Source organism: Plasmodium vivax, chromosome 7, assembly GCF_000002415.2.
Source record: "Plasmodium vivax chromosome 7, whole genome shotgun sequence".
NCBI classification, from domain to species: Eukaryota; Apicomplexa; class Aconoidasida; order Haemosporida; family Plasmodiidae; genus Plasmodium; species Plasmodium vivax.
The window spans coordinates 1,413,381-1,427,252 of NC_009912.1; the positions used below are offsets into that span (position 1 = coordinate 1,413,381).

Below are 13,872 nucleotides of genomic sequence, written 5' to 3' on the forward strand. Positions count from 1 at the left end.
GTTAGCATTACACCAATGGCATATAAAACGTTATTCAAATGTGCATTTAGAACATGAGCGGAAATGAAAAATTGTATGCATCTAAAAGTAGTACAAAAGAAATAATATTTTATGGTCGGTAGGTAACATATAAGCGTTAAAAATGGTAAAATACCATGCTATTATGTTATATATAAAAAGGAATGTTTCCCCCCTTCGTGAAATGTGAAAGGCCAGGAACGGCTTGGTCTATACTGTGTTAAGCATATTAAATTACTAACTAATGCGTGAATATATTAAAGGGATAAATAATTATATTAGCACTTTAAAAAAAAAAAAAGAAGTAATAATTAAACGGTTATAAACATAAGTTATAACAAAATTATACACAAAGGAAATATGGAAAATAGGGCAATCATTTAGGGGATCATACAATAGGGGGGTTACCAATCGGATGAACTAACCCAAATGAGGTTTTCACGTTGTTCTATTATATTTTGCGTATTACCATTTTATTGGCTATAAATAATAATTATTTTTTTTGTTAATATTTTCCTTGTTTTGTATTGCGCCCCATTCAATGATTTACTACATTTGAGGTCTATTTTTAAAAAGTAGTACTAACAAATTGTGGGTAGATGCAATCATAACAATTGATGAGAATATATATATATATATATATATATATATATTTTTCCTGCTGTGCATTTTTAATGGAAGAATGAAAGAGGTGCATTTTTATGCCTGTCATTAGTCTTTTATATGGGCATGCATACTATCTTTCACATTTTACAAAGAAATAGTGATACTAATATGGAGTGAGGGAGTAAAAAATGAATGATAAATTAATAGCCCATTTTGCATGTAAAAAATGTGCATGCTTTTATAGCCCCTATATATTTAGCAAAAATGGGAATATGCCATTTTGCGAACATGGATTAAGTGGTAGTTAAAAAAAAAAAATGTAAGATGGTACGGTGATAGGATGATATATGAATTATCAAGCATTATACTTATATTGTAATTCGTTACATTTTAGTTTACGTAATTTATGGGATTCCATCTAAAAGGAAAAAAAGAATTAAAAAAAAATTCTCTTTTGTGTAGTAGTGCTCGGAAGGGATAACCTCGACATGCATATCAGTAGTGAGTGTTATTACTTTTATTGCATGCTGAAAAATATGATCAAAAGGGTAATTAATAAACGGTGAAATGTGCTGATATGAATATGTTATATGACAATATCATATTGGGGTCCCCCCCAAAATATAGGTGTTCCATTTGAGCTGCGCAGATAAAGTAACCACGTTGAGCTGCAAATTTTGTTTTACTTCCTATGCTTAGTCACATTAAGAGGAGGGGAGAAATGAAATATTAAAAATATGTGCAAATAGCGCACTTTAATCATACTATACTTCTTACCCTTTTAATCCTATATTAATAGGGAAAAAAATACATTGTAAAGGTATTTCGAATCCAGCGCATGCTCAGTAGTATAAAAAAATTTTTTTTTACTAACTTTTGAACCTTTTAACTATAACGAAATTTTATATTATCTGAAGAGATACTCCAATTCGAGGCTTTCGTTTTATTTATTCAATTTATTAAAAACGGATTTATAACAAAAACGTCCGTTTAAAATATGTACCTTGAATGACAAATTATGTCGTATAGAAGGCACAAATGCTTATATTTCTCGTCCTTTAAAGAGAAGAGAAATAGTTTTAATGTTTTTTAATTACCATAGTTAAATTATTTTAAGGAATAAAAAACTTGTAATTAAAAAAAAAGTATTCATAATAAATGCATTACGTTTATGCATCATTAGAGTATAGTTTTTAATTTTTCCACTTTGATGTATCCTATGACACATTTCAATCGTGTAGCATGAAATTATTTGTGATAAAAATTTTTATAATAGTACATACTTAGGATGCGCCAGGAACAATCCTTTTTTTTTGGCGTCGCCTTGAAAATAAAAAAGTAAAATTTATCATTACAAAGAAAAAATAGATACTCGAAGGGATACCTTTTTATATAGTATTTTTTAAAAAAAATAAAGGAATGTTAAACGAATAACTCCGCGAGGCTGCTGTTTAGAATAGTATAAAAATATTTTACCCCATAATGCCCCTTATCAGCACATTTATCCTTTTTTATATTACAAAATAGGATCTTCTTTTCATAGAATGAGATTTTTTTTTTTTTTTTTTGCTATAAATGTGCCAATTTAATACTATGTTAATGGTAGTACTACAGATAAATGATTAGATGTAATTAGAAAGTATTCCACTAATGATAATTCATATACACGTAAAAATTACGATAAAATGATTATTTAATTTTTTACTACATTATGGGACTAGTTTTCTTTTTGAGAATATTAACGCACTATCATGCTACATAATTTTATTTGCTTATCATGTCTAAAGATACAATGAATTACTTAGAAAACTTGTGTGATAAAGTATGTAAACGTTTTTCATTAAAAATTTGTATATTTCGTTAAACGCAACAAATTATTTCGTTAATGGAAACTTTTTAAGACTTTTACAATCAATCTATTTTTCCTATTTTTCAGAACGAGTATTCTAATGACTTACCTTCATGCAAGCAATATAAAGAATTGAATGATGGATTAAATAACAACACTGACAATGATGATTACTGTAAGTGCATGTGCTGTGTAAATTGTTCTGATAATGGCGAAAATGTTAACAAATTGTGTAAAAAGGATGTTACGAATACATGTAGAGTTAATTGCAATGATGGTTGTACTCAAGAAACACCTAAAGAAATACTAACTGAAAAATATAGAGAACCTTGTAAAAAGATATGCAAGAATTTAATAAAATTATCTACTATTCTGAAAGATGAAATAAATATACGTGATCGTTGTTCCTATTATAATTATTGGGCACTTGAGAAATTATGGAAAATATCTGATACAAACTCTGATTCGAGTCCTAATCCTAATGCAAAAAATAGTCTTACACATTGTGATATAGCTATATTACAGAAAATAATTCGGGGCATAAACTGCAGAGATGATGCAAATGATAAACCTTATTACTTTTATTTTGATGGAACTTTCAATGAATGGAAAAGTGAGAAATATATGCATGATTATTTTAAAAACTTTGATCATCTTAGAAGCAAACTTATGGTTGGTAACCCTGAAAATGAGAAATATTGTAAATACGTTTCTGCGATTGCGCCACTGTATAAAGATTATTTAAATGAATGCTGCACGTATTTTTTCTTTGGTTATTATTGGGATCATTGTCCAAACTTTTTTAAATGTAAAAGAGATTTAAATCCTTATAAATTGCTTAAGGAATTGAATTGTAAGTTTGAGTCGCTACCTGAATATCCAGAAAGTTTATTACAATCATTAGCAATTGATCGAGATGTCATACTTAGAAGTCGAATAAAAGGATGCAGAGGATTAGCATGTGATCCTTTTTACATGACTGTATTGTTTGGTTTCTCAGTTTTGGGAATATTATTACTCTTCTTTTTCTTTTACAAAGTGAGAGAAAATACTTTTTAGAGTTTATGTGGTACATATGTTTACATTATATATGTCGAAATTTTTTAAATAGTTGTGACATAAAAATGTTACGCTTTTTTTTTGACCCTCCCTTTGTGTATTTAGTTTACTCCCTTAGGATCAAAGGCTAATAGGAAGGAACGTATGAAAAGAGAAATGAATCATCACTTTGAGGAAAAGGCAATGAATCATCATTTTGAGGAAAAGTCAATGAATCGTCATTTTGAGGAAAAGGAAAAGAATCGTCATGTGGGTGGAAAAGAAAAGAATCGTCATGTGGAGGGAAAGGAAAAGAATCGTCATTTGGAGGAAAAGGAAAGATACAAACCGCCACCTAAAAAGTCGCCACAAAGTCAAGCGAGTACATCAAAGAAAAGAATCAAAATAGCTTATCACCCTACGTGAAAGGATTACGCGGAAGAAATGACACCCAAAATGGTTACTCCATTTTTAATGTGTGATAAGAGGTGCGTAGCTGTGCCTTTTGATGAGCATCTCTTACCATTAATGAAAGAATGGAAGCGAGAGTTATCCATCTAAAGGTGCATTTATCCCCCTTGAATGGTTTACCTTTACGTACAATATTATCATTTTTTTGTTTTATTAGAAAGATGTTTTTATTTAGGTTTCGCCCCTCTTAAAGTGCGCATTTTTTATAAGACCATGCTTGCGCTTATTGAAAATATTTTTTAACGGATACGTTCCATTCTATGTGCATCAACTTTTGCCATTCCGATAAAACTTAGGCAGTAGGAACAAAAGTGGGATAACACGTCTTTATTTACTCCATTTTATGAAAGCGTAACGATATGTTTTAGTGTACACTTTGGTGAAGCGTGGATGTTAAGACAAAATGTGGCTTTACCGAATAGCATGCAGATGAGATAAAATTCATTAGTAGTTATTTTTCCTTTTATGCAGTTCTGCAAAATGCATGCGTTGTTGAAAAGGCTGTGCTTATCTGATGCGTAAAGTGAAAGTTAGCAAGTTGAGATTCTCCACATATAGTCATGCGAAACGATTTTTACGTATCACCACGGTTTGGCATATTATAATGTAAATATCGTGGGAAAGCCATTTCTTCCTTTCCACACAGCATAATGGTAGTGCCCTTTTAAGCAGCATTACATTTGAACAAATGAAAAAAGAGGAAAAACAGAGTGACTCCTCAATATGCTGCAATAAACTGTTAAAAAGGTGTACCAGATTAGGTTAGTACGTTAACATACTATGCGTAATGGAAACGATTCATTTTGTGAGTTTCCTACGCACGGCTAGTTTTATGTAAAGTTCAGAAGGCACTTAAATGAATGGATTACCCAACGAGGAAAAGGATTTACATGTTTCAAAAAAAAAGGACAAAAGGGGTTATAAAAACGAAAAGATTAACTAAACTCTTCAGAGAATTCAAACTATCGTATCTGATGTGACGGAGTGGCTTGAGGTATTTCCCCAATGAGAACCATTTCGCAAAAAACAAATTGATAGCAAAGAATCATTAAAAATAGTCCCTAGTTAGGAATAGCCAACAATGCTAACGAATAGATAAAGGAATAAATTACTCACCAGTGGAAAATTAACAAGTGATATCATTCTTAGGTGAATTTTTAAAATAATATGTAACAATATTATGACCAGCAAAATGGCACATTTGTGTCTGACGTGTAGTAATTTGTATGCACTAAGTGCATATTTCCCGATGCGCCAAAGTTATTGATAACTGATTAGCCACGAAAAAGGCGCATAATGGAACACTACTACCACGTTATTATTTTTGAATCAAAACGATTTGTTAACGGAGAGCTAAAGAAGGCATAGTTCTTAAGGAGCAATTGTACAGGCATATCCCCCCCATCAGCTATCGCGAAAGGAGGAATAAAGTCAAACTATAAAGCGATGAACTGTATATGTTATGAAGGCACTCCTACGTTATACCCTTCGTTCTCATACGTTGCAGTTGATTGAAACTACGCCAATGTATAACTACACTGATAGGAGTCATTTCCCCATTTGACATTTTCTTACCCTTCCCGAAGTACATTTATTTGCAACACGTTAATATGCTAGTAGTTAAATGCGGATAAACATGCGGAGACATTATAAAACAATTAAAGAATTGTAAAATGATTCCTTTTGTTCTTGCTCCCATATTTAAATGGAAAAGAAAAACATGGTCACCATTTTTGGTTGCAATTTCTGAGGCATAATAAAAATAGGTATACATAATAAGGTATGCTCAAAAGGAGATTTCTATTTTACTCCATGAAGATGCAAAATTTCGTAAAATGTATTAAACTATTCGAGAAAAATAAAGAAATGGGTTTACAAAAATTTACTTTATAATTTAATATATGTCATAATAAAAAAAATAACATTTTTTTTTGGAAGCATGGATATACTTTATGTTAAGAAGATTATAAAGCAAATTATTTCGCCATCCTGCCATCATCATGATTTTTCCCCGGAACATAGAAAAAATTATGGTTTGTCCCTTAAAAAATATTTTTTATCCTTCTATCATTATGGATTGCTTTTTTTTATGGAGCTTATAAATCTATCATTATTCATATGGTGGTATACCTCTATGCCTTATTAAACGGATAATTTAACTAATTTATTTGCTGCGTACGAAAATAGAAAAATGACAAATGGAGTTACTTTATATTCCATGGTATATGTAAATCATAGGAGTTAACAACGGTACACTTAAACTATTTTTAATGACTGGATTATATATATATATTTTTTTTTTTTTGTCAGATTCCACTTGTTTATACAGCATTACTATACATGTCATTTAGTGATGGCCTTTATTGTTAAAATTTTATTTTTTCTAACGAACCATCTGTTAGTAAAGACGATAAGGCTGTTTTCTGCATTGTTTCTTTCCATGCTAAAGTAGACTAGACAAATATATTTTGTGATCGGTCTAATTTTTGTATTTATTAAAGAGAGGTAAATTTAGTGCCCCTAAATATGGCGAATAATAGTTTGCCATCTTCTAAGGGGTCGTAATTATTTCCAAAATTTTATTAAAAAAAACGTAATGGGTATTATTACAACTAAGCAAAATTTTCGATAAAATTATTATATTTTTCTATTTAGGTATATCCATAACATTTGTTCACTTATTTAATAAATTATAATATCACCATTTGGCGCCTTTTTGGAAAAGCATGATTTTGTCTTATGGTTTAATGTTCCATATGTTATATGATAGATGTTAACAATTTTCCTTTTTGTTATTTTCTTAAATGAATAAGTTTAGTTTGGTTGTCACTTAAAATTACGTTGTAGTTCAAAGTTAATAGTAAAAAAAAATCATTACAGTTATATATTTATGTATTTATATATTTATGTTTTATAATTATGAGAAAAAAAAAACGCGTAACTTATGTCAAATCAAGTTATTTTCTCATTTTCCATAAAGAACAATATATAGATATACAGAATTAATTTTTTTTCATTCGTTTGCTTGATAAATACTAAATGGAGAAGACGAAATATGAGGAAATATTGAATAAAGTATTATATTAATTTTAATAATAACATATATGAATATATCATTTTATTTGAATATTGTATTTACCACGAAATTCAAAAAAAAAAAAAAATGTTACTTTTAAAGTAAGAATTTATGAGATTATATATTTGTTTGGTCTTTATATTTTTTTAGTATTCCTTTTTGGGTGATTGGTCCATAGATGATATGGACAGAGAATTAAGCGAGGATGATGTTAATAAATATAAAGCGTATTACCATGATATTAACAAGGATTTACGTGATTTTAATGTTAACCGTCCTGTGTTTTATGGGAAATTTTTAAGGAATTTAATGGAATTAAAAAATTCTGGTAATGAAGGTGCTATTAGGAATAAATGTAGAAAATTAAATAACTGGTTATATGTTATAAGAAAAAAACGAGGCTATACTTTTGACGAAATGAGAAGTGTGTTAAATTTAACGAAATATTTTGATAAAGATATTTATAAGACATATAAATGTGGTTTTGAGTGGTTATTGCACGAAAAAGAATTTGAGAATATAATCAAATTATACAATTTTAATGAACATATTCATAATATTAAAGAAAAAATTAGCAACATAACTGAAGAGAAATATGCTGCTTTTTGCCAGTACGTACATGGGTGTATTGCAACATATAATAAATTTAATAAGAGTTATTGTAATAATAAAGATAATAAAGAAAATAGTACTCTGTGTAAAGAATTAGAACTGTTTGAACAAAATTATGATGAGCATGTGGTAAAATTGGGTGCAATAATAGGAAGATTTCCTCGTTTGAAAGAAACCGAAAAAAGTCACAAAATTAAATGTACACCACCGAATCAAAGGGCTAATCGTGGAACTAAATATGCAAGGTTTAATGCTGTTGGAGATACATCTCAGAGTGCATCTGATCAGAATAATATTGGCCGTTTGGGTTCAGGTAACAGTGGAGCTAAAACAAAAGTAAGAGTTCTTGAAAAAATGAATAGAAATGTATCTCTTCATTTTATGTAACATTTTTCTCGAAAATAATACACTTAATAAAGTTTTAAAAAATTTATGTATTTATATATTTTATTTATAGTACCATATTTTCGATAAATTACATATATATGAAGAGAGTGAAACAAAATCTGAAACTATGAATTATATAGAATGGCCTAATTACGTATGCAATAATCCTAGAAAAAACCCTAGCGAATGGGATAGCGATGATAAAAAAATTTGTGAAGATTTTATAAGATTATTTATTTTTATGTCTCAAGATAGACACACAAAGACAGTTTTGGATATAAATGATTATAAATTTTTAAACTTCTGGTTAAATAAAAAATTACGAGAGAAAGGAAAGGAAGATAAATTTATAAGTAATTTTTTCACTTACTTGAACAATAATAAAGATATTTTTGATGGTGATAACAAATTGAAAGGTAAGCTACAAGATATTTCTTCAGGTGAATGGGAAAAAATGGATCTCCTATATAATTTGCATCATAATTATAGTAAAATTAGAAACGAAATTTTTAATACAGAGAAAGAGAAAAAATGCAAGAATTATGCAAAAAATTGCGTTGAGAAAATGGAAAAAGCAATAAAAGAATATGGCGAAAGTCCTGATACAGAATTTTACGACGCATTAAGAGAATTTAGTCATTTATACACATATGATCAATATAATTCTGTATCATGTAGAAATGTAAATTTACCGCAACTACCAAAACTCAAGCCATTAACAATAAACTCAGAGAATTCTGAACAGGATGGAAAAGGGCCTAAAAAGACTGTAAAGGAGGTTAAAAAGGAAGTAGTTATAAAATGTGACGAAGAGAGTAACACATTTGATATTGTAAATTTCCGAAATACGGATAATTATGTATGTTACAATATATTATTAAAATTCTTTTTTATAATTACCCCTTTGAAGGAAAAAAAATATACGTAACATGATTACAAAAGTCTTTTTTAAAAATCTCCATTTCATTATATATATGTTCCATTATTTATGTTTAACATTCAGCATATCCTATTAAAAAAGTTAAATGTATTAGGCAAATATGAAGAACTCAATAATTCCGATACATTAAATTATCAAAAATACTGTAAGGATATATGTGCTTTAGAGAAAAAAGTTCCTGGAGCAAAGGCTTTATGTTCGAAGACTTCAAAAAATTTAGAAGATATTTCTAAAAAGCAGAATCAAGATCGAATTGAAGCATGTGAACATTTTTACTATTGGTTATCTGATCACATATGGAATTTGTTTGGTAAAAATGAACGTTACATTAAGGACAAACCTGCAGCTCTTAATTTTCTTAGCATAGTATATGATATTATGTATCGTTTAAATATTCCCGAGTGTTTATTTCATTATAATCCCTATGACAGTAAAGATATTTTAAAAGAAAAGAAGCATTTGTATTATTATTTTAAAAATTACGAAAGCATTAAGAAAGCTATTACTTCTACTATAGTAGGACGGGAAAACAATTTGCATTGTAGATATCTTAATTACATAAGAGATTTGTATGAAAGATACGTTCCGAGGTGTTGTTCTTGCTTTTATGGTCTCAAAGAATGTTCTGAGTATTGCAATGAATATTTTAAATGTGATGAAAAATACTATCCTGCAGATTTACTTACTAAATTAGGTTGTAACGGTGAAAAGCCCATTAAAAGCGCAGGTGAAATATTTAAAAATGTAACAGTAAACAGAAAAGATTTAATTATAAGGCAAAGCAATTTAACAGGTTATTCCTTTGGAGAACTTTACAATGATCCCTTCTACAGGTTTGCGTTTTCTGGTTTTACGTTATTGGGAATACTTAGCACGTTTTTCGTCTTCTACAAGGTAGGCCCTGCATTATAAGATTGGAGACGTGTCTATTCATGCTGATTATTTGTTCTCCTAAATTAGTAGTAGCAAAATAAATACATTACTACCGTTTTTTTGTTCGTCTATACTTATTAGTTCACCCCCGTCGGGACTTGGTTAAACAGAGGAGGATCGAACAGGCGTGATATCACGCAAGCCATGCTAGAAAAACATATGCAGCAGGAATTGTCAGATCTAAGAGAAATCCCCCCCAAAATAAAATCACAAAAAAAACGATTACGTATAGCGTATCAGAATAATTAAAAAAATTTAGACGTTCTGGGGAGGAATAGCAAGTGTTTCAAGCAAAGGAAGTTAAGAGGCATAATGATAGAACTGATATGTTGCCCGATTAGTAATACGATAAAAAAAATAGAAAAAAATAGGAAATCTGCTTAAAACGGTATATTGTACAAAAAAGGCCTTAACGATTAACCCTAATATCGACGAACCCGTTGTATAGCTAACCATACATTAAACACGTAACAAAATTGTGTGATGAGTTAACCCCATTATGAAGCTAGTAACTCAAAAGAGGAGTTAACAATTTTTAAGGCATAATCGATTGAATGCACAAACTCTCTCCCCCGCACAGTGATGGAGTTATCCAGTTGTGCCTAGAAGTGGGAGAAGCAGTTGTGAAGGCGCTTATGCACACCATTTATAAAAAAATTGTAAAGATGTGTCAGCTGAAGGTCAAGCGAAAAAGTGGATCTGAAAGGACCTTCTTTTTGACAAATTTGTGTATTAACATTTTGGAGAGCCTTGCTACCTATTTTAAGTAGCCTCCTTTTTTGTTTTTAATCGTTGAGTTTGTTAATTTTGCTCGCATTCGTGAGAAGAATTAAAAAAAAAATACAACTTTCTTTACTTTTTTTCTGTTTTTTTTTGTAAACTTCTGTCTCTAAAAAGGTGCTACATTCGGAGCATCCTTTTCATAAAAATAATAAATTCATTTTTGTGAAGATACATCAGCAGTCGTTAACATTTTTATTTCTTACCTTGCGAGCTACTGCAATGTGTATCGCTGGTCCGTAACGACCATTTTGAACACGTTAAATGCTTCACTATTGTAGCATTGCTAATGTTCCATTTGGCAGATAAATTTACCAACTCTTTGAAAAATATAGCAGCGCAAAAAATTGGCGTAATATTTAATTATTAATTATGTAAAATGTGGGAGCGTGCTTCGTTCCACGATCAGAGGGGCGGTTATTTTTTCCCTATTAGTGAATACTCTCCATCACGCGCAATTGTTAATCGAAAATAATATGGTTACGTTCGTAATAGGTTAAATTATGCGTGTATAAGAGTTACATTTGCACTACTTTGTTGCATTTGAAAAGTGTTCTATCTCGGTGTTTACTACTAAACTACGCAAAGCGTTTGCACATTTCCGTTGCTCCTCATTAAAGGAGTTTCCAATTCTATAAAAGGAACGCAAATTATAACGTCTTCAAAGAATTACATTCGTGGATATTCAATTAGGCATTAAAGGCAGTTACTTGTTGCAAAGATTTTTATTGTGAGGGTACGGTAGATAATATTTATTTTTACGGCACATCTTAAAGAACATTTTATGCAAATTAATATCCATAAATTGAAAATCATTTCTTTCATTATTTAGGTGCCCCTTTTATAGCATTTAATTTGAAATGGAGTGGACAAATGTGAGCGCCAAAAAGGTGACTAAAATGGGAAAACATATGCGAGAATGTTACTATGGACAGCTATACACTTTTTCATAATAAAGAATCACTAGGATATTTTTTTATTGTGATTACAGTCTCATATTTTTCGCATATTTATTTGAATCGTCTCCCCTTTCATAAATGCCATAAAAGTATATTAAGCATTTTTTTTATTTCTCTTATATTTCCTTGCAAGTTTGTAATATTTTTTCAAATTTTTTTAAAAAATAACAGATCGATTTTCTGGCATTTTTTTTAACCATATTAGTAGATAAAAATTAGCGCAAGGGAGGAGCAAAGTTGTAATGTATAATTAAATAGTGTTTTTTTTTTTTTTTTTTTCTACCCTATAAAAATGGTGGCAGCAAAGGAACGCGATTAGCAATAGTAACGTTATGCAGATAATCCTTCCGGTAATTTCCAAAAAATGAAGATATTCGGGTCGTAATATTTTTTGTGCCTTTAAATAATTTACATTTATAAATTACCATATTATTTTCCATTTCTTAGCATTTCTGTTTGATTTATTATGTACATAATTAAAATATTTGCTGCAAGAATTCGCTTTGTGGTGGTACCAAACATTGTACGAAATAGGCATCAAAAGAATTAATGTCTTGGTAATAGTTGCAGCGGTATGGAGATAAATATGGAATTAAAAAATTGCCCATTATAGTAGTATTTCCGCTTACATAGAAACAACATAATATATTGAAAAAAATAATTTTTGAGCATCTTTACATAAAGTTAGTGCTATACATATGTATGATGGAGGAAAACTTTGCTCCATTATGTAACATATAATAGGACTATATAGCCATCTGAATAAATTTAGTTATTATAAAGTAGTTCACTCTTATAAAATATTTCATTTTACATCGTATTTTTGGTTCTATCTTAAATTGTTTGTTACTCAACGTTTTTACATCGTATTATACTCGTAGCAACATTAAAATATATGTCATTTTAATAGCACCTGTCATTTCACGAACTTCTTATCGTTGTTTTATGTTATTGCAAAAACAGTTGCTACACATGATGGCAAATGGTGTGATTCCATAGTAAACGTTTATATAACTATGTAATTATAATTATTTTCATATTATTTCTTTAACATGGCTGATGATGTAGTGAAGAGTGCTCTTAAACTGTTGGAGAAAGATGTAATTTTCCATTTTCCATTAAAATGATCTTTTACAATAAATTAACTAAGTATACCATATGTCTCTATGTAAAATAGAAAAAAAAATTACTTAAAAAGTCAGTTTATAATTAAAAAAAAATTCTTTTTTTTTGCAGGAAATTTTTGAAAAAAAAAGAAGTACAAATATGTTATATAATTTGTTAGATTATGTACTAGGCTCATATTACAGAACTAATACATGTAGAGAAATAAATTATGATAAGCTTATCCGAATTTGTTTTGATTTTGAAAAAAATATAGAAAGTTGGGATGATATAACGAAACATTTTAAATATGATCATAACAAAAGTTGTCATGCTTCTATATATTGGCTATATGGTAAATTAAGTGAGACTAATCCTAAGCATTCAGAACTGTTTGAGTTATATACAGCATTTAAAACTCTTTTAAAAAAAAAATGCTTTGATAAGATAGAAGATAACTTTTTTTATAGAAAATTTGTAAAATCTTATGATATGAAAGTATTAAAAAATAAGAAATATTTACTCGATTTTTTAGAATATTTTGATTACATAAAAACTTTAATAATGTCTAATACAATAGGAGAGGGGAACAAAAAGACATATTGTGACTACATAAAATATATGATTGATTTATACAAAAAAATGCAAAAGGAAAATGGTAGAAAAGAGTACTGTGCAGAATTAATAGATTTTGAAAACAAGTTCAAAGGAAAAGATGAGTTAGATTTCATGAAAACAAATTGTTATGGTGAAACGATAAATATATTATTCAATGAAAACTTTAAAATTACATGTTCATTCCTTACAGAACAACCAGAAATAAAACCTGTTAATCGAAATCGTGAAGTCACTGTTAAACAAAAAAAAAATTACTGTAAGTGCAATTTCTAAAAGAATGTGCGGAAAATAAAATGCGATTTATTATTATTATTTATTTCGTTCTGTCTGTACATTCCATTAAAAATTTAAAATGATTTAGTAATTCCATTTTTGTGTTAAGCATTTGTATTTATGTGTGATCCTTTTTTTTACGGTTTAAAATGTAGGATAATGCTTTAAAGGAGGTAGCCCATTACGGTTTATACGAACATTTCAATAA

At 29.1% G+C, this 13,872-nt stretch overlaps 3 protein-coding genes across 3 annotated transcripts, besides 9 other annotated features; all 3 read left to right on the plus strand.

The window, feature by feature from the left end:
- Positions 1-4,771: 4,771 nt before the first annotated feature.
- Positions 4,772-4,800: a microsatellite.
- A 1,314-nt stretch (positions 4,801-6,114) lies between these two features.
- Positions 6,115-6,142: a microsatellite.
- Positions 6,143-6,524: 382 nt separating this feature from the next.
- Positions 6,525-6,630: a microsatellite.
- Positions 6,631-6,930: 300 nt separating this feature from the next.
- Positions 6,931-6,985: a microsatellite.
- A 256-nt stretch (positions 6,986-7,241) lies between these two features.
- On the plus strand, positions 7,242-8,057 carry PVX_086890 (variable surface protein Vir8-like; the record flags this gene model as incomplete). The annotated part of the gene is made up of 1 exon (XM_001608272.1): positions 7,242-8,057. The coding sequence occupies one exon, from the start codon at positions 7,242-7,244 to the stop codon at positions 8,055-8,057; it is 816 nt and encodes a 271-aa protein (XP_001608322.1).
- A 127-nt stretch (positions 8,058-8,184) lies between these two features.
- Positions 8,185-8,985, plus strand: PVX_086885 (hypothetical protein; the record flags this gene model as incomplete). Its single annotated transcript, XM_001608271.1, has 1 exon — positions 8,185-8,985. The coding sequence occupies one exon, from the start codon at positions 8,185-8,187 to the stop codon at positions 8,983-8,985; it is 801 nt and encodes a 266-aa protein (XP_001608321.1).
- Positions 8,986-10,416: 1,431 nt separating this feature from the next.
- Positions 10,417-10,461: a microsatellite.
- A 1,646-nt stretch (positions 10,462-12,107) lies between these two features.
- On the plus strand, positions 12,108-13,664 carry PVX_086880 (variable surface protein Vir23-like; the record flags this gene model as incomplete). Its single annotated transcript, XM_001608270.1, has 2 exons — positions 12,108-12,769; positions 12,906-13,664. Exons 1-2 carry the CDS (start codon positions 12,722-12,724, stop codon positions 13,662-13,664), a joined length of 807 nt encoding a protein of 268 aa, XP_001608320.1. The 5' UTR covers positions 12,108-12,721.
- Positions 13,150-13,213: a microsatellite.
- Positions 13,548-13,583: a microsatellite.
- A 23-nt stretch (positions 13,665-13,687) lies between the features above and the next one.
- Positions 13,688-13,707: a microsatellite.
- An 87-nt stretch (positions 13,708-13,794) lies between these two features.
- Positions 13,795-13,814: a microsatellite.
- Between the last annotated feature and the right edge of the window lie 58 nt (positions 13,815-13,872).